This window comes from Syngnathus floridae, chromosome 4 (assembly GCF_059516105.1).
Source record: "Syngnathus floridae isolate MCC-2025c chromosome 4, RoL_Sflo_1.0, whole genome shotgun sequence".
NCBI classification, from domain to species: domain Eukaryota; kingdom Metazoa; phylum Chordata; class Actinopteri; order Syngnathiformes; family Syngnathidae; genus Syngnathus; species Syngnathus floridae.
Window position 1 is genome coordinate 13,121,247 of NC_142416.1, and position 18,509 is coordinate 13,139,755.

The window sequence follows — 18,509 nt, forward strand, 5'->3', positions numbered from 1 at the left end:
ACACCTTCGTGTGATTTAATAACAACAAACCCACTGGTTTCACAGTATCTCTGTTTATCTCTTTCCGACAGTTACTGGAGCAAAGTAGCAATGTTCACACTAGAGCGGTTGGTTTTAACTTGAGCTTTAGTGTTGTCCTTGTTTGCTGACACAACTGTTGGACTAATTTTGCTTTTGCATGAGAAGTGAATGAATGAGAATGAGAAGTGTTTGTTACATACATGTTCTTTCTTTTCTTTCTTTCTTTCTTTCTTTCTTTCTTTCTTTCTTTCTTTCTTTCTTTCTTTCTTTCTTTCTTTCTTTCTTTCTTTCTTTCTTTCTTTCTTTCTCTCTCTCTGCAGTGCTGCAGCTCTTGCATTGGATACCAATCAGCTCTTATACAAGAACAGGTAGACGATTTTTTTTCTTCTTGTGCTTGTTTCTTCACCGAGCTCTTTTCCTGAGTTAGACTGTCTCCCTAAGCTTTGCTTCTGTTTGTACCGATGTACCCATTATTTCTTGTCCTCATTTCCAAAACAAATGAGCGACAGTTGTCTGATTAAGTTGCTACCCATTGCGGCCATCAGGTGGCAACACAAATCCAGATATGAAATCACAGCAGCCCCCCCAACCCAATATTAAATATGACACCTTCTCCCTGTATTTGGCTCAGTCACTGAATTCCAATTAATTTCTTTTCTCCAGCAAAACTGTTTTTTCCACCAATGATAACATCAGTGCAAATAAACAAACAGTGTTTCTGTGAGCGATTCAAATGAGACAAAACTAATTCAAAATGAGATTTTTTTTCTGTTGTTTTCATCTATAAATATGTTATCATCTCTAATACATTTTGCATACAGTGCTGTTGATTTTAAGATGAGATGTACACTATATGAATAAAGATGTTTCACAAAATAGGATTTAATAAACCATTTTATGACTTTTGGTAGAGGATGCCTTATGTTTTGTTCGGTGCTAGTAACTAATACATTTTGTACACACGCACACTCTTAGATATTTGTTACTAGTTTGTGTGTCCGTGCATGTGCTATGCAATGTCCAATATGGTGAGGTGGCAAAACTCCCCAATAAATCCAAGGATCATTACTTATTATATGATACAGTAGATCAAATAATATGAGTACTTTTAAGGTAATGGAATGTGGTCATGAGGCAGTAGTGTATTAAACCATAAAAAAGCAAAACTATTTATAACATTGAAATGCTTTTAAAAAGAAGAACTTAATTATAAAAAGTTTGAGAAATATCAAGTATGTACTGTATGAGAAGTAATGTAATTCACAAGGTTTTTTTTTTTGTTATGCAGTCATAAAGTGAATCAATGAAAGGGGTGGTTTTGAATGGCACATTCAACAGACCAAATTCCACCAAAATTAGATACAGCAATAAAAAGTGAGATGACCTTTCTGGCCACTAATTGTGGCTTGTTTGTTTAGTCCCCGAGGATTTCTTCAGTCGACTAACAGGAACCAACATTTTAGTCCACCATTCATTTTCTCCCTTCATCCTTTACTTTTTTTTTTTTTTTTTTTAAATACTGCTTGCCATGAAAGATCGAGGATGAAGTAGAGCCTTTCCCAAGCTGACTTTGATCAAGAAGTCCATTGTAGTGCTCATATAGACAAACAACCATTCACTATGGACAATTTGAAGTCTTCAATACACTTAATGCATGTTTTTGAAATGTAGGAATAATTAAACAATCAACGAAACAAGCATAAGGGAAAATATGAAAACTCCACCCAGAAATGCCTTAACCAAAATCTAAATTGCCAAAGCTCATTATTGTAAAGTAGTCCTAATCACGTGCGGCCCAATTCATTTGTTTCTTTGTTTGTTTTTTTGGTTTATTAACAGCTGTTCCCATCATAAATTACAGACAATTTCTGAAATAATTTTCAGTAGACTTGATTTGGTACTAATGCACATATCCATAAATGTGTCTTTTTTTGTGCCACAGGTCCACTTGTGCTTATATAAAAGCCCATCTCCAGCGAGATTTTATTGAGCCTTCTTGTTGAAACGAGGCTTGCGCTGAATACTGAACACGACTTCTGAGTCTGTCAAATACAATAACAATCTGATGTTAAAAGCAGAAATATGCACTTTTATTGGACTTTAAACGATGCAAGTGATTGCCCTATGGAATTACTTTGCCACCATTCTATGGTTGTCATTCTCCTTCCTTACTGGAAACAATACAATCACCGCCCTAGAAACCATACAAAAGAAAAAAAAGGAACTATCCTTCCAAGTCACCACACTTGGATAGTAATTGGCTATATTAAGTCGTTACCGTCCCCCGAAAAATCACTAGAAAGAGCCAGAAATAAATTCATTAAAGTTCTCAGTATAAAATGCAAAGGATTTGTGCACAATGGTGAAGAGATTGCTATGCTAGCAAATCCGTTAATTTCCCACGAACAGTTAAAGCCTTTGATATTAAAAATCCAGACTTCAAGACGAGAGCAAAATAAGATCATCTCAGCAATGAAAGGGGAGCTAACGTGGTATTAGCACCATTATGATTATTTTTAAAAAAAAAATCAAGGTCAGGTTGATGAATGGTTCTATCAAACTGGGCCGGACGCTCAGGTTCTGCATGACAATTGGATGAAGTGTCTGAGGCCAAGTCCCTCTTTGATCGACAGTGAAGTAAGTGAATCAACAACCTTGTGGTATAACGCTTTAATCATTTCAAAAGTTTATTCTGTTGTTTGGAACTTATCCAGAGACTTTACCAAGTGTTGTTGCCTTTGTAAAAAAAACCCACCCCAAAACAAAACAAAAAAAAGACAGACAGACTACCTCATCGATTCGATGTTGCAATAGTTATCTATAGTTAGTTTAATAAAAATAACATTGCTATTTTCCACCGAGGACAACATTAAACTAATAAATCAGATTATTTGACAACAGTGGGCTTACATCCTTTAACTATATAATAAATAAATGTGACTTCTTTTATTAATTTTGTTTGTTGACCAGCACACAGCACAAAAGCAGATAAAAACAAACTGAGAAGGCAAAGCAATTGGGTTTTATAAGAAACACCCACTCATAACCATGTATGTATTTGCAGGCTGACAGAAACTTTAAACATACATCCAAGCAATAAGGCAATTAATAAGTGCTTTTGGCATCAAAACAGAAACACCACATTTTTTAGACAAACACGGCAAACATATATTCAGAAAACATTTTAATGAGGAGCAGTATTAATGCTGGCTAAAAGTCTGACATGTTTGCAAACAGTTGCCACTAAGGTTTGCAGTGGAACACTGATAATAAAAATTCTTGGTTTATGTGGAATGTTCTTTGTGGGTTATGATCTCCTGGCCAAACACTGGTTCGCGACATAATAAATTGGGAATATGATTTCAACGGTGGCCTAAAAAGTGTTAGAAGGAAGGGATATTCTAGCAAGCAGGACAAGGTGCTCCTGTTAATTTCACACAACTTTCAGCGGCTGAATGTATAACACACCATCCATCGTTGTATGTGCGCTGGCAAGCAAAAGAAAATTGATGCACGGTGGGAGTGCAGCCTTATTAAAGCTCGGCTCATTTCGCAAGTTTGAGGCCACTTTATGGCAAGAGGTGGCCAAGTGTCGCTCATGCTGACAGCTAGCCCACCCAATCAAATATTCTGTCAACTTGTCAGCACGACATAGTCACCACTGGGGAGACAGAAAAAAAAAAATGTGTTCATCCAGACACCTACAGTGCATTAGAAGATCAGGGGGCACTGCAGCTAAAGATGTCACAAGTTGAACGTCAAAGTTGAACACCTTTACATTTTGAACTTGGATCGTGTCAGAATCTGAATAATCATGAAATCTATTCGTTTTCCTTTGAGAATGAAACTTATTACAAATGTCTTTTTTTGTATGTATGCATGTATGCTATTTGTTTAATTTAAGTGAAAGATTAATGAAATATTTTTAATATTTAAATTGGATAGTTCACTTTTTACTTTTTCAAAAGCAATGTTTCAGCGTTAACATAAAACTAAGCACCTTATAAAGACTATTGAATCAAAGCCTCCTTTTCTCCATAATTAGGCTCAATGTTGGCTTGCACCATTATGAAAGCTTTTTATGCAGACATGGCATATTAATTTTTTGCTGAGCCTTTCCAACGTTAATTTTAATTGGAGGGGAGGATGCCAGTTGTCAGCTTGAGTGCTAATTTGTCTTCTTGTCCACCTCTTGTGTCTCAATATCAGCGGTACAAAGGTCTCGAATGCTCATGTTCTAACACAGCTGAATACAAATACATGTAGAAATGGACTTAATCAAAAGAGGATAAGAAATGGGACCGTCAGTACGTGTGCATTTTCTAAATTGAGAATGGAGGTATCATTTTGTTTAATCTCACACGGCTCCCCGTCTGTGTGCAATTTCAAGGGCTCAGCTGGATGTATGCGTCCTTGCTTTTGAGGAAGGCACCCTACCTGTTGGGGGAATTTGTCGAAACACGGACACCATATGGCATAGACCATGATTAATTCTTATCTGTCATGGGCCAAAACATCACACGTGCATGTACACACACGTGCTTAAATATAGGGTTGATGTTTTACACCTGTAATACAGTAGTCTTATTCATCTTCAAAATAAATATACTTGTAGTTAGGTGAGAGGGGTTACTTAAATGAAGCATTATTTTTATTCATGAATATTACAAATATATATATCTTAACTTGTCAGAAACAAGTCAAAATTGTTAAAAAATTATGGCTGGGCGATAAGAGCAATCACAAGTATATTGGCTGAACAAAATCCCATGAAGCAAAAAAATTATTTCACAAACGACATTAAGAATCTCTACTGTATAATTGCCATTGAAAGATACAAAAATATACGTGGAAATGGAAAGAGAATAACTAACTGTTTCCTCTCTGGTAAATAAAAATAAAGAGTTCTTAATATGAGGTACTGAACAGCCACATTTCTCTGTCGTGAGTAATGATGACGACTATCGTGATCCAAAAATTCGGTTTACCACAAGGGCACATTTAAATTATTCATATATTAAATAGGATTTCAAAAATACAAAGTTCCCCTCAATGATATCTTTTACATCTGTTAAATAAATGTGTGCGCGTGTGTGCATGACCTGGCCTCTGTCATACACAAAAAACTACAAGAACAATGATGCTTGCTTGGAAAGCAGTAGGGGATTCAATTCTCAAGTATTTTTTTAACAAAAGAGCAGCGTGATTGAGTGTGTCTGCCTCCTGAATTCAGTATTTAATTTCCTTGCAGTCCCAAGAGCCATGTCTCTGTTTCCAATTTGTCTTCCTCGTGAGATCAGGATCAGGTACATAATGAAGGACTTTGGCTCCATCTTTGCCCTTTTAGTAAATCCCTCATTTTATTTCTTTATAAATTTATAGGTGAATTCAGCATAAATTAAATCAAATACTTTCTTAATGGTTCAGTAATAGCAAATATTATTTAAAAAAAGTATAATGATATATTGTCTTACCTTGATCTGTTGACACATTTTCCTCTTAGCTGTCAAAGTAAAGTAATGGCTGCAAATCCGATTATTCAATCTAGTCACTTTTCCGTTGTGTTTCTGTTGTTATCCTCTTGAAAGTCCCACGTATCGAGTACGATAATCGCTCCACAGTGCATTGTGCCATAAACTACAGTGACCAAATGACAATATCTTGGTATTTTCAAAAACAAGAAACATTGCAAGTGGTTTTTGTCACACGCCTGCACCACCTGCCTCCCAACCGGTAACTTTTTTGCAAATCATTCTCAGCCCCACCCCTGCAATCACCGGCATCTGTCCCTGATTGTTAACGGTACGATTTAAACCCTGCACTTCCAGCAAACTGTCAGATTTGGGTTTCTTGAGGGTGGCAGGGTTAGATGAAAAATTATAGATTTATGTGTGCCCCCTGGCTTTATTTTGTGTCCCCTCTCTTAAAATATTGCTGTAATTGCTAGTGGTAGGTAGATTTTTAGATTGTGAGTTTATGCTCTGACCCAGTATCTGGAACAGTAGGTGGCGGTAATGCCCTGATAGGTGGCCAACCACCGGACAATCCAAAAAGAAGAATCTCTGTCAGTTTGTCCATGATGCCATCCCTGTGCTCACTGTTCTCTGCCCGGCTGACTCCTGTTGCCAACCTTGACCATATACTGACCTGATTGGCTCAGAATGACCACTTGATCATGATTCTGCACTACGACCTGCTACCAGCTACCCCAGCAATCCAGCATCCCATTTCCCCGATAATAATCAATAAAATCTGCATTGTGTTGCACATGGTTGTTCAGCCATATTTGTCACAGTTTTGGCATTTCATTCTGGACATACAAGATTTTCTAATGCGATTTGAAATAATTAAAGTATTAAGGAAATGTATATATCAAAAAACTTTTACAAACAAGTCCGACAGATGTCAATTGTGCAGATACCTAACATGACCCATTTACCTATACATACACAAGTAATTGGTTCTAAATTTCCAAAGGAGAGTTACAAGCAATAGGGAAAATTACACCTGCATTAAAAAAACATGCAGAGGGCCATAAATCCTGGAGAAAGTGAGTAATTAAATAAGAACAGACTGTTTCACTATCACCTTTATGTCGGTGCTACTTTGATACCTCTGACAGCGGGATTAACTCCCACTATAACAGGCCTCCTGAGGGTCGTTTGCTTAAAGAAAATCCCTGCTTTTTCTTTTATAACACCTCCTGTGGAGAAAAATGATAAAAGAAGGTGTGGGTGTTAGTACTGCAATCTATTCTACAGCCCCAATGTGAGAAGCCTAGATTGCGTAGTTATCATGAATGGATGACAGACCAAATTAATTATCCCAATAATATCACATGGTCAACAGTTTTACTGGGATTACTTAGTATAATGTAAAAGAACTATATGACATTGTCTTTCTAAAAAAGAAAAAAAAAAAAAAGAAAAATGCTGTACTGGGATAATTCAATGTATCTATTAGGCCACTGGAGCACATAATAGAATATTGAAATAAATTAACACCCGACGGAATTTACCAAACCTCAAAGAACACGCCAGATGGGACTTGAACCGAGAATCCCTGTTTTAGGAGGCCAGTGTCGTATCCATTAGGTACGGCCACTGGGGCACATAAAACTTGGAAGACGTTATAGGAATTCAATACAAACACCCAAAGGACTTCACCAATCAAGGAAGAGATGACACCGCAGTGCCTTATCCGGTCACTAAACAGAGAAAGGATAACACCCCAAACAGGACTTGATCCCAGGTTCCCCAGTTTAGGCCACTGGATAGATTATACCATATTAACTGAATTTACCAATGAAGAACACCCCAGATGGGACTTGAACCCACAATCCCTGGCTTAGGAGGCCAGTGCCTTGTCCATTAGGCCACTGGGGCACACAAAGCACTAAAATGAATATTAGCAATTCAATAGAAACACCCGATGGAATTAAAATTTTACCAAGTAAAGTTATCTTTTTAAGACAAATAAAAACCTATACACATTTGAAATAATTAAGTTGGATTCATCGCATAATATATGAAAAATCCTTTTGAAAAAACCCCACAATTTTTTTATGTAGTGAAGGGAAAATAAAGCCTCATATTTGCTTCAAGAACCAGTTGATGTATTTTTTTTACTTCCCTAGATGGCACTGATGGTTTAAAAAGGGGTTTGAGAAATGGTGAGTCAGTGTGCTTTCAGTACAATGTTGAATAATAAGGTGCCATCTAGAAGTGAAGAAAAACAATTGGTCCATGAATCAAGTTTGAAGTTTCATTTTTCCATCACTACCTTTATCTAAACTCTATTTGCACAATAGAACAATTGAAATTTAAATTTGTTTCTAAAATTTAAAATTGTCATCTGAATTTTTCAAAATTGTTTAGAATGCATCGGAATGATACGCAAAGCAACGTTATTCAAACAGCACATAATTGCAAGTAACAAATTAATACTTTGAACTATTCGAAGTAAAAACAAAACATTAAACAGCTGTTATATACTTTTTTCAGTGTAGGGCCCATGGAATCACCACGCATATAGGTTAGTACTTGATTTGCTAGCAACATGGTCATGACCACCACCTTACCTATTTATTTCTTACTAGCAGGATATTTTAAATTGCCTGACAGTTTCCATGAAAACTGGCACTTTGGGCTCCTCGAGCATCTTTTATGTGTTATCTTGCTCCACTTGTCATGGTGAATGCCACTTAGAGCTGGAGGGACCCACATTTGACTTTTGATTAAAAAGTGAAGTATTTCGAACATTTCATAATATTGTACTGTATGTGGCACTGTGAGAGATGTCTAAAAAAAAAAAAATCTACCACCCAAAAAAGAGACCCCAGCTCACTCACTGTCTTAACATTTGAGAACGTTTATTAGACTTACTGGACCTTAATGCTAGTATATATGTCAACTGTGTTCTGCATATGGCAGGATTATTGATATTAGCAATGAAAATTGAATGGCAGTCCTGCAGTGAAGAAACAAGAAGAATCAAACTCACATGCGCAAGACTATTTTTAAAAAGAATATCTTTATTTATTGTGTTATTTTATTGGTATTCTTACGTATATACATGGCATCGTTTGTGCTTTTTTTATCAAGAGTAAAATCAAGTCAGAAAAGAAACAACTTAAAACCAGGATTGGATAGTTCTCTTTTTTCATTGGATATACTGCAACGACAAACCCGAGTAGGAAAGTTGGTTGGGTGGTGTGTGTGTGTGTGTGTTGTCAGGGGGTGGGGGCAAAATAGGAAGTAGGTATGTAGGTAGGTCGAAAAATAAGTTGACACTTGCAGATGTCCACTAAGCGGAGTGTGAACGTCCAGACTGGGATGTGCTTTTACCAACAGCAGCAAAGGCACCTGTGTATCGCTTTGTAAAAAAAACAGAGTCAGTCAGCCTTGGGGCCTTAATCCTACCGAGCACATACTTATTCAGCTCATTGCCCTTCAGGGGTTGGGGGGATGACACCGAGATTACGCATCAGTCACATCACATATTTTCATTAAAAATCATTAAATCATTAAAAACAAACCCCAAAAAAATCACTAAATATTGTTGTGGAATCTTTATAGTTGTTTTCTTTTAGTTTGCAGAGCGGTTCAAAGGTCAGCGAAGATGGATGTAATATGTTCCAAAAGCCACAATGAAGACATAAATATTGGGACACCTAGCCAACACAACCAAAATGACAGAAAACATGGAGTTGAAGCGAAAAAAAAAACTGTCACTCTCTTGGAAAGACTTGAAGGAGCCTCCACACAATTTATCCAAAAGGGGTTTGATGTGTTGAATTCTTCCACATGAAGGTTGCTTGACCATGACGTGCCGCTACAGAAAAGGTTTTTTCTCAAATAGTCCCACAACGGCGGCATAGAACTGTGTTGGTAAGATGAAGAATTAAGATTCAGGTATGAAGTCCTACTACCAAGTAAAAGATTTTTGGAGGAATCCCAAGACTTTTTTAAATTTAGTGTTGAAGAATATCAGTTGAGCAACAGATGAAAATGAAATTGAAAGAAATAGTCAGTACCGAGTGATGGCAATATAATGATTTCTCACTGGTTGATATTTAGTAAAATTAAGAAGGCTTAAAAATTCAACAGAAAATAACAAAAAATTGTTAAAAAAATAACAGGAAATTAAATTAGTGGCAAAAGGGAATACAGGATGACTCTTAGGTTGTGTTCACACTGTACTTAAGGTTGCTTGGTAACAAGCTGTATTTTTTGTTAAGACACTCAAATTTCCAAAACATTTATTTGTCTATTATAATTGACAAACATGACTTGATAACTATATTGGGTCAGTATAGTCATTGTCATTTTTTACGTTTATTCTTGCCGGTGTGAACGTGAAATCAATCAGTATCATATTGTGTGTCTTTTTCCACGTTTGTCCAGACCAGAAAACCGAATGACAAGAGTAAACACAACCTTAAAGACCATTATGATACCTGAACTAGTTGTACTGTTGCCCCAGTGTGGTCGTCAAACCAACACCATAACACTATTTGTCTGCTGCTGGTAACCTGAGCCTGGCCATTTAAAAGAAGAAAGATTTGTTTTCTTGAAGACATTTTAAATATAAACCTAAATAATAAATAATGAATGAAAAGGGTCTAGTTTTGTTGTGACATTATTTTGCGACTGAAAGGGGCGAGTGTGGGGTTCAGTCGTACTATAACAATTGGGTGAAAATACCAGGTGGGTAGGAAAGGGAAGGCCTTTCTGGTATAGCTTGGTCCAGTCGCTAGCCTCAGCTTCCCACGAGATGAAACCAAAAGTGGGAGCTACCTACAGCTTGAACACATGATCCTCAGCTGAGGTTGACCCACGGTCCTTGTCTGTGTTCCTGCTGGTGAGGTTGCAGTCAATACCGTTCGCTTTTTAATCATTTGATGAGCACTACACTTTCTTTCAACATTTGTTTTTGTCTGATGACCATTTTCGTCGCACTTAAAACACAACAGCCACACGAGCATTGTATCAGATAGTCCGACTTAGTACGGTTGTGACATCCATGTCCTTAGTGTGACACCTTTGTCAGTTCCACCAAATTCTTCCATTCTTCTGACTAACATGTTGTACTGGCATATAATCCAATTTGGTGGGTAACTGAGCTGATAGTCGATTCTCTCTCTCATCCCTGATGCAGTTCTTTAGTTGGGACTGTCTTGACACAAATCCACAGGCCATGGTGGTTGGTGCTGCCAAGATCTTTTCCATTTTATATGACTTGCCAGATTACAGACAACTGGTCTTTTGGCTTGCAATAGCATGACCACCATTTATGATCCGTGTTGATTCAGTTTGTTGGCTAGCATTAGCTTCTCTCCTGTGGTCCATTGTTTTTCACTTTCATGTCCGCCTTCTGCTTTCAGCTCCAGAGGCAAAAGTTACTTGTTGTTTGGCAGGTCGAGCCTTTCTCAGCGGGTGATAGGTAGAGCTTGCCGTTGGCGCAGGCACACAGTTCGTACACACCTGTCTGTTTGGTGTAGGTGGTACCTGCTGCAGCACCTTCCAGCGGGTCCACCGCACTGCCAAGGGGAATGTTGCCCAGCCGGATGGTGTTTGCGTCTAGAAAGATCTGGGAACACAAGGAATTTAAGAAGATGGTTTGAGCTCATAACATTAATTGTCTGGGGGAGCCAACAAAAGAAACAAATTACAGATTAGAACAGATTGACAGTAAGAATGATGAAAAGACCAAAAAGTGATCACTCAAACCCATATCCCCCTGAGGAGCAAAGATTTGCGAGTGTTTGTGAACGTAGTGAAGGTTGATTTTTCATCAGGGTGTTCAAGGTCGCAAACAATCGCAAATATGCTCGGCAGATGTTCGGCAACAATTTTAATAGTTCGCAAACAGTTTTTCTTGTCAGCAAATATTTTTGACATGTCAAAATGTCTTTGTGACATTACATTTTCTTTTGCCAACCTCGTTGAGCTAAATAAATCTGAGTCTATATTTATTAATTACCTACTGGTCAAATTGAAGAGATGAAAAGATTTTAAGTCTGTAAAGTGATTCTCCTGAATTGGAATGACACATGAGCATATTGGACTCATTGGGTCGACATAAATTAAACAAATTCCCTGGATTATTTTGATATCATGTTCAGCTAATGAAAACAAAAACATTTTTTGAAAACAATAATTAATACATTTCAATCAAATACTTACAAACCTGCTAGTTCATCTTTTTGAATGTATGCAGTAGGAGGTGGGAAATACAAAGAGAGGCCGACAACTTGATGGAGAGAGATTGGACAAGTGAGGAATCACATTTGAGAAGCAATTAGTTTAACTAATGATTTCATTCTGGCTGACGGGGCACATCTTGATCTGTTTAAAAAACACACACATCTACGTACATCCGCACTGTCTCACTGTTTCTGCAAGATGAAGTGAAGCAAAATTGCAGTTCCAATTGCATTTTAAATATCACTGTAGCTAAAAGCAGAACATCCATCAGCTATTAACCAGGATCAAGATACGCGGATAACCAGAACATTTCAAATGGTCTCAAAGGTTTTAAATTATTAACATCCTCTTTGCAACAATCCCTGTATAATTACATGGGATTCCGCAAACTACATACTCCTTAAGCACTTGTAGATACAGTAATGACCAAGGAAAAGCTTGAGCCACAACTAATTATTATTCTTAATTATTATTACTATTATTATTTTTTTTACCACACTTTTGTCCACTGATCACTGTTTTCCCACCATCCATCCATCATCCATCATCCATCATACATCCATCCATCCGTCCGTCCGTCCGTCCGTCCATCCGACAAGGATCATTGATCATTGGGGGCTGTTCTAAGAAATAGTATGAGATGAGACAGGAGGACATTTTGAATAGGTAAAAATAGATGAACCTTTTGCACACCGCAATGACAAAGACAATTCTGACACAATGAAATCGGAGACTCGAGGAAAAATGATTCAATCCGTTTAACATTTGTGAAAATTCCACATTAAACAATAGCATTTGCAAGTGTTCACCACAAATAATTCTGCACACAATGTTCAAACTTTACCTTTGCTGACCATCAGGTCAAGTTGCCACAAATTGTCATACCCACAAGCACAAAGCTTTCAACAACACAAACATGTGGGAGGTGGTGACACCATCTGAGTCTATTACACAGACCATTTGGCGAACTGAATGTACAGAAGCTGACAACAAACTAAACGATTGGCACACTAAAGCTGCTTGACCACATGTGCACACACACTTCACATACACAAAGAACAATGCTATACTGTACACACACACACACACACACAGGACCAAGACATTGAGTGTGCATGCTCAGCGTTGTATCCAAAAAGAAAGTTGTCTTTGGAAAATAGAAGTTACAGAAGTTGGCCATCACCAAATGGAAGCTTCTTCTTAAGATGACAAATAGGAAAGACCGCCAACGGTTTGCTGAAGACAAGCAGACTAAGGACATGGATTACTGGAACCATCAATACCAACATGTACTGTGACACACTGAAGCAAAACAAGGTGTCTGCCAAAATCAATCAAAAGCCAGTCAGTCTATGTACAGATATATATATATATATATATATATATATATATATATATATATATATATATATATATATATATATATATATATATATATATATATATATATATATATATATATATATATATATATATATATATATATATATATACCGTGACTCGCACTAGATTTGCACTGGGCATTCAAACAGTCAACAAACTTCTCAGACATGTTCCACCGCAGATTTGATGCCAACTTCCCTGGCTGTGCGGCAGAAACTCTAACCACCATTGAGCCAAGACTGTAAATCTATTTGCTCTAATATTTTGTGTGAGCCAGTTCAATTTGAACGAGTCATTGCCATTGTGAGCCCCAGTGACTGTGTACAAATCCTTCCAGCATTTTAATTCACTCAACATACTGCTGCTTTGCTCACAGGTTAATGGACAAACAAAAGCGGAGCAGCCAAAACACAACACCTCTGTCGAGCAAACACCTCCAAGCTAGTCTTGATAAGCCTTGACATTGTTCCACCAAGCCCTACAGTAACATGAATAAAATATTTCCATTATTAACCTCTCAAACAGCACAAGGAGGAAAACATGTCATCATCATGTAGTAATGATGTGATGTAGCGATAAAGAATGTCTAATTTCTCTTCTATGATTGTTATAAAATGTTACTTAAATTGCCATACAGTTAAGAAATGATTTTATCATATTAGTTTGAGCCTTGAACAAATTAATTATATTTACAATTTTTCAATGTAAAAACTGTTTTCAAATTAGAACAACCCACATCTCAGAATGGACTATATATTTTTCAAAACATCAATTTAAACATTGAATAATAATAATAATAGTAATAATAATAATAATAATAATGATAATTATTATTATTATTATTTTCACCACTGTATGATAGGATGGTAATGAATTAATTAATGAGACAATTGGAGTTGGTGAGAGTAAGAAATTAAGCACAAAATAACAAAAGTGAAGGAAAATAATGAGAGGACCTGCCAGCTCTAATTTTAATGGAACCCATTGCGCTCTACCTTTAGCCCATTTGGCCCTAATTCCAGGACTGCGTTTCCAAACTTTCTAAACTTTAATGGTCCCTTCTTAAATGCCAGCTGCTGACAACATTGATTTGGCTTTAAGCCTTGCTGTCCCACACACTTTTATTTTGTACCACAAAATCGACAGAAACATCTATTTGCTGCCATCCTCCTCCACCCCCCACTCATTCCATCCGCCCCTTACATTCTTTCATCATCAGCTTGCCACTGTTCATTTGACAGGGTTAGCAGTCAGTCCAAATTAATATTGGAACATGTAAAAAGGAATTGTAAATCATGGATAAGATGCCCTTTACGGGATCTGTGTGCTGTACGCTTATATGAAAAATGGCTTCGATTAACACACAGTAGTGATTCCAATTTGGGTGAGCTGATTTGAGGATGAGGCAACACATGTAATGGTGTGCCGGTGCCGCTTCCCGTAAACTGTAGCTTGAAATTCTAAGTCATTCAGGTTTCATTAAACCAAGAAAATAAAACCATTAAATTGAAGCCAACTTGATTTTCACCACACTCAATGTCTTCACCACAAAGAAATGATCCGTTTGCCCTTGTTTCTACCTTCTTAGATTACTATTTACGGCCCATTCTCATTACATCATCAGCCACTGACTCATCCCGCCACGCCAATTGTTGGGTTCATTTGCTAAAATTAGGCAAATAGTTAAAGCAGAGCCTCAGAAGAATCCCCCCCTGGCTGTAAGACACTCTTTCAAATCAAATCTGACATGTTTTCAATGGGCAAATTGACGCAGAACTATAACAGCAGTTTTATATGCTCTAATCAGACCTCAATGCCTAAAATATTTGGAAGTCTCAGCAGATCGTTCATGTCATTTTGAGATTTGGAGTTATTGCATCAAACTGTGCTCACATTAATCACGTGCCAACGCTTCTTGACTGATTTATATGGCCAACCCCATACACATAACTAGTGTAAAGATTGACAAGTTCAAGTGGCATCATACAGTATGTCCTTCATGCTGGGATTCATTCATTCATTTATAGAGCCTTGGTGTCAAACTTTGCTCCAATCCTTGCGTAAGCCAGCTTTATCATTCATGTTATTGTTCACTTCCTGGGAGACATCCATTAATGCATGCACGACAGGGAGACGGAAAGAAAGAGAATGAGAGACAGAGATAATGGATGAGAAGGGAACAGAGGACAAAAGAATGCATGAAATGCAAAGACAGAGAGAACTGACACAAAAGAGGCGAAAAAAGTCCCCTCCTTCTTCCTATAAAGTGACAGTCATGCTGATGTACAACCCTGGCAGAGGAAAGTTAATTAGATAGGCTGGGTTACTCAGATATGACAGACTGAGAGGATGGAGGAGGAGAACACGTAAAAGAGGTTTTTCCAAACTGTGGGCTGAGCATCTCTAGCAGTGCATTGTTTCTCCTGCCGCCTAAAAATACATCATCAGTCTGAATTTGTTCAAGTCAACTGGGATTGGCTCCACTACCGTGACACCCCTCGGGTCAACGATCTAAAAAAAAAACAATAGATCAATGGGTGCTCTCACTGCATGCTAAATTTAAGTCCAACACTTTGCTGTGTAGATATAGGGATGAGTTGGTGTACTCTTCCTGATTAAGGGTCAGAGGGTAGAGACAAGAGGTGTGAGAAGCGCATGTGAGGGGATATGAAAGGATTCCAAGAGGTTGGTGGGAAGGAGGAAATGAGAAATACGCTTTGGAGAGGATCATCATGCTTGTTTTCTAAGACTTGATATGATGTGCATGCGTGCACAAGCGTGTGCTTGTGTGTGTGCACGCGTGTGTAGGAGAGAGCAAGAAACAGGGAGAAAGTGTATTCCATGTATGATGGAACCTGACAGTGTGTCCAAATGATGAGGCATTCTTCTGTTAATTACGGAATTAATGACACACTGTGCTCGAGTGGACACATGCACGGATGCTCGCTCGCACGCACACACATACACTGACAATGGCGGAGCATGAGCTCTTGCTCCCATGTGGCAGGCTGTTATTCAAAGAGACAGACAGTAAGATAGCAGGCTAATAGAACACACACACACATGACGGCAGCAGATGACAGCGAAGCTCATCAGAGCAGCTTTAATGAAGTCACTTTCCCAAATACAAGAGAGGAGGGGAGAAGAAAAGGACAAGGTCACTAGATTGATGATGCTCATTAGCCCAGCAAGGTACTTTAATGAAGGGGGGGGCCTATATTGTCTCGTATTTAAAAGCACACAAACCAGACGAGATAAACACAGACATCACACATAAATTTCATGACATAGTAGAAAGGCTGATCGATTGCACACTGGGTCATGCAAATCCTCTGTATTCCTCTGTGAGGATCAATAAAGGATTATCTCATCTTAAATACTGTATACTCACCTCTCCTTCTGAGGACTGCAGCAGGAGGTCTTTCCTGCATGATGCCGTTAAGTCTCCAACCCCAGCATTGATCTCCACACCTCGAGGTGCCTCCAGGGTTAGCGTCCGAGTTGGAGACTCAAGCCTGGGGAAAAAAAAAAAAACACTCTTACAAATAGTGGATTGGATCATCACCATGACTGAGTTCACAATGTGAAGGTGCATTAAGCAATGTCAGCCAACTATTACAGTCATTGGTGAGGTCATTCATAGTATACTGAACCTGGGATATACAGGAGAGCGAGAGCGCGCGCGAGAGAGAGAGAGAGACAGACAGACAGACAGACAGACAGACAGACAGACAGACAGACAGACGGACAGAGAGAGACACAGAGAAAGAGCAAGGCTACCAGGAACCCATGAAATCGTTTGGTGTTTTGTCCTTCTAATATTTAGAGCAGCAATGGGTAAACAATCCCACAAAGGTTGTCTAGATGATTTTAAGTGTGCTTCAAGTAGCTAATTTTGATAAACAGCATATCCCCAGTAATTACAGTGCTAAAAAAAAGGCTTTCAAAGAATAACTTCATACACCGAGTGCAAAAATAAAAACACAGCATCCTTGTATTGGCGTTTGAGAGTGTAAAGTGTTTGAAAAGAAGGTCTCCGTAACTCGATGTGAACGCCGGATACGGACAAAAAAACAAAAACATTCTGAAGTGTTCAAAAGAGCAAAGAATCCAGTTGGTGTTGCTCTCCTTGAAGCGTGCAAGGTCAGTAGCGCTTGACACAAAGTTGAAAACAATATGAGAAGATTAAACGGCGTAGTGGCATTAGATAAGTGCTGCTGTTTCGCTCAAGGGTAAACTGGCAAATGAAATTGAATAAAAGGTCTTTTTGGCAAAGCAGAGGGAATTACAATTGATGATGAGGGAGTATAATAAATTAAACAGCACATTCACAATAAAATCAAATCGGAAAAAGGCTTTGCTACTGGGACACTTGTCGAGATACATTTTACTCTGAGACACTTTTTCTGGTTCCTTAAACTCTACTCAGTGATTGAGGAGGGAACTAAAACAAGGCAACAAGCAGATTAACCTAATGCATTGTGTCCAATCCGTGGCCATAAGGGGGATTGCTGGCATTATCATCCTAATGTTCATCAATAGTTAAGGTCCCAGGAGTCGACAAATTGTTTATCCTCAGGCTCAGTCGGAAAGGTAGGGTTTCTGCTTTATCTGGACAATTTGCACCATAAGCAGAGAAGCAAGAAGATTCCCTAGGAGAGGTTTTCATTTTGTTTTCCAACGCAAGTACAAAACAAAAAATGGAAATGGGTCTTACTTGGTCATCAGGTTTGAGAGGTTATTATTATGAAAGCATTCTTCTTTTGATAAGTTGGTGGAAAACGCTTGTCTTCGTGTTTCGTTCCTCTTGCCAACATCAATAATCTGAAATAACTATGAGTTGTATAATCATAATCATGTGATGCACAACTTCTGACACGGTGGGCGGTTAAAAAGACAACAGCAACAAGTGTAGGCAAGAATGAAAAATGCACAGTAAAAATGAAACAAGCATATGAACTATGACAACTGTAGACACATATACTCAAGTTAATAAGACTGGTGAGATGAGTGGCAAAACACAAGGGAAGGCTCAAAAGCAATTGCCTAGCACAAGAAGAAAAACGCAGAAGAGGCCGGAGCTCACGAGACAAGGAGAAATCCCCGAAGTCAAACAAAAAGGAGCGTAATGCAGTCAATAGAAAACTGCTCATTGAAAGGACCTAAAAATAACTTTAAAGAGGGACAAAGGAGGTAAATGTTCCACAAATCAAAACAGATGTCGTAATAAAATGTCTGTGACCCGTGGTTTGTTAAAAATCCCAGAAGAATACAAAATTATATCGTGCGGTGTCTGAAAGAGCATTAGATTCTTGCAGGCATTTCTGTCTCATGCAAATGAGCCAGTGCTCACCATGCGCTGTTCTGCGGCAAGGTGTGTGCACAGCATGTCTTTGC

General features: G+C 38.1%; 1 protein-coding gene and 1 non-coding gene across 7 annotated transcripts in view; both read right to left on the reverse strand.

Annotated features, from left to right (window-relative positions):
- Window positions 1-7,333: 7,333 nt before the first annotated feature.
- trnar-ccu (transfer RNA arginine (anticodon CCU)) lies at window positions 7,334-7,406 on the reverse strand. Its single transcript has one exon. It is a non-coding gene; the product is annotated as a tRNA-Arg (tRNA).
- Window positions 7,407-8,534: 1,128 nt separating this feature from the next.
- Window positions 8,535-18,509, reverse strand: part of sgcz (sarcoglycan zeta) — a 167,639-nt gene continuing 157,664 nt past the window's right edge. For all 6 annotated transcript variants that reach the window (XM_088374284.1, XM_088374283.1, XM_088374285.1 and 3 more), the window contains 2 exons: window positions 16,504-16,627; window positions 8,535-11,112 (listed from right to left, as the gene is read on the reverse strand). In XM_088374284.1, the coding sequence (XP_088230410.1) occupies window positions 10,903-11,112; window positions 16,504-16,627 (334 nt within the window). In that variant the 3' untranslated portion in view covers window positions 8,535-10,902. The remainder of the gene's footprint in view (window positions 11,113-16,503; window positions 16,628-18,509) is intronic.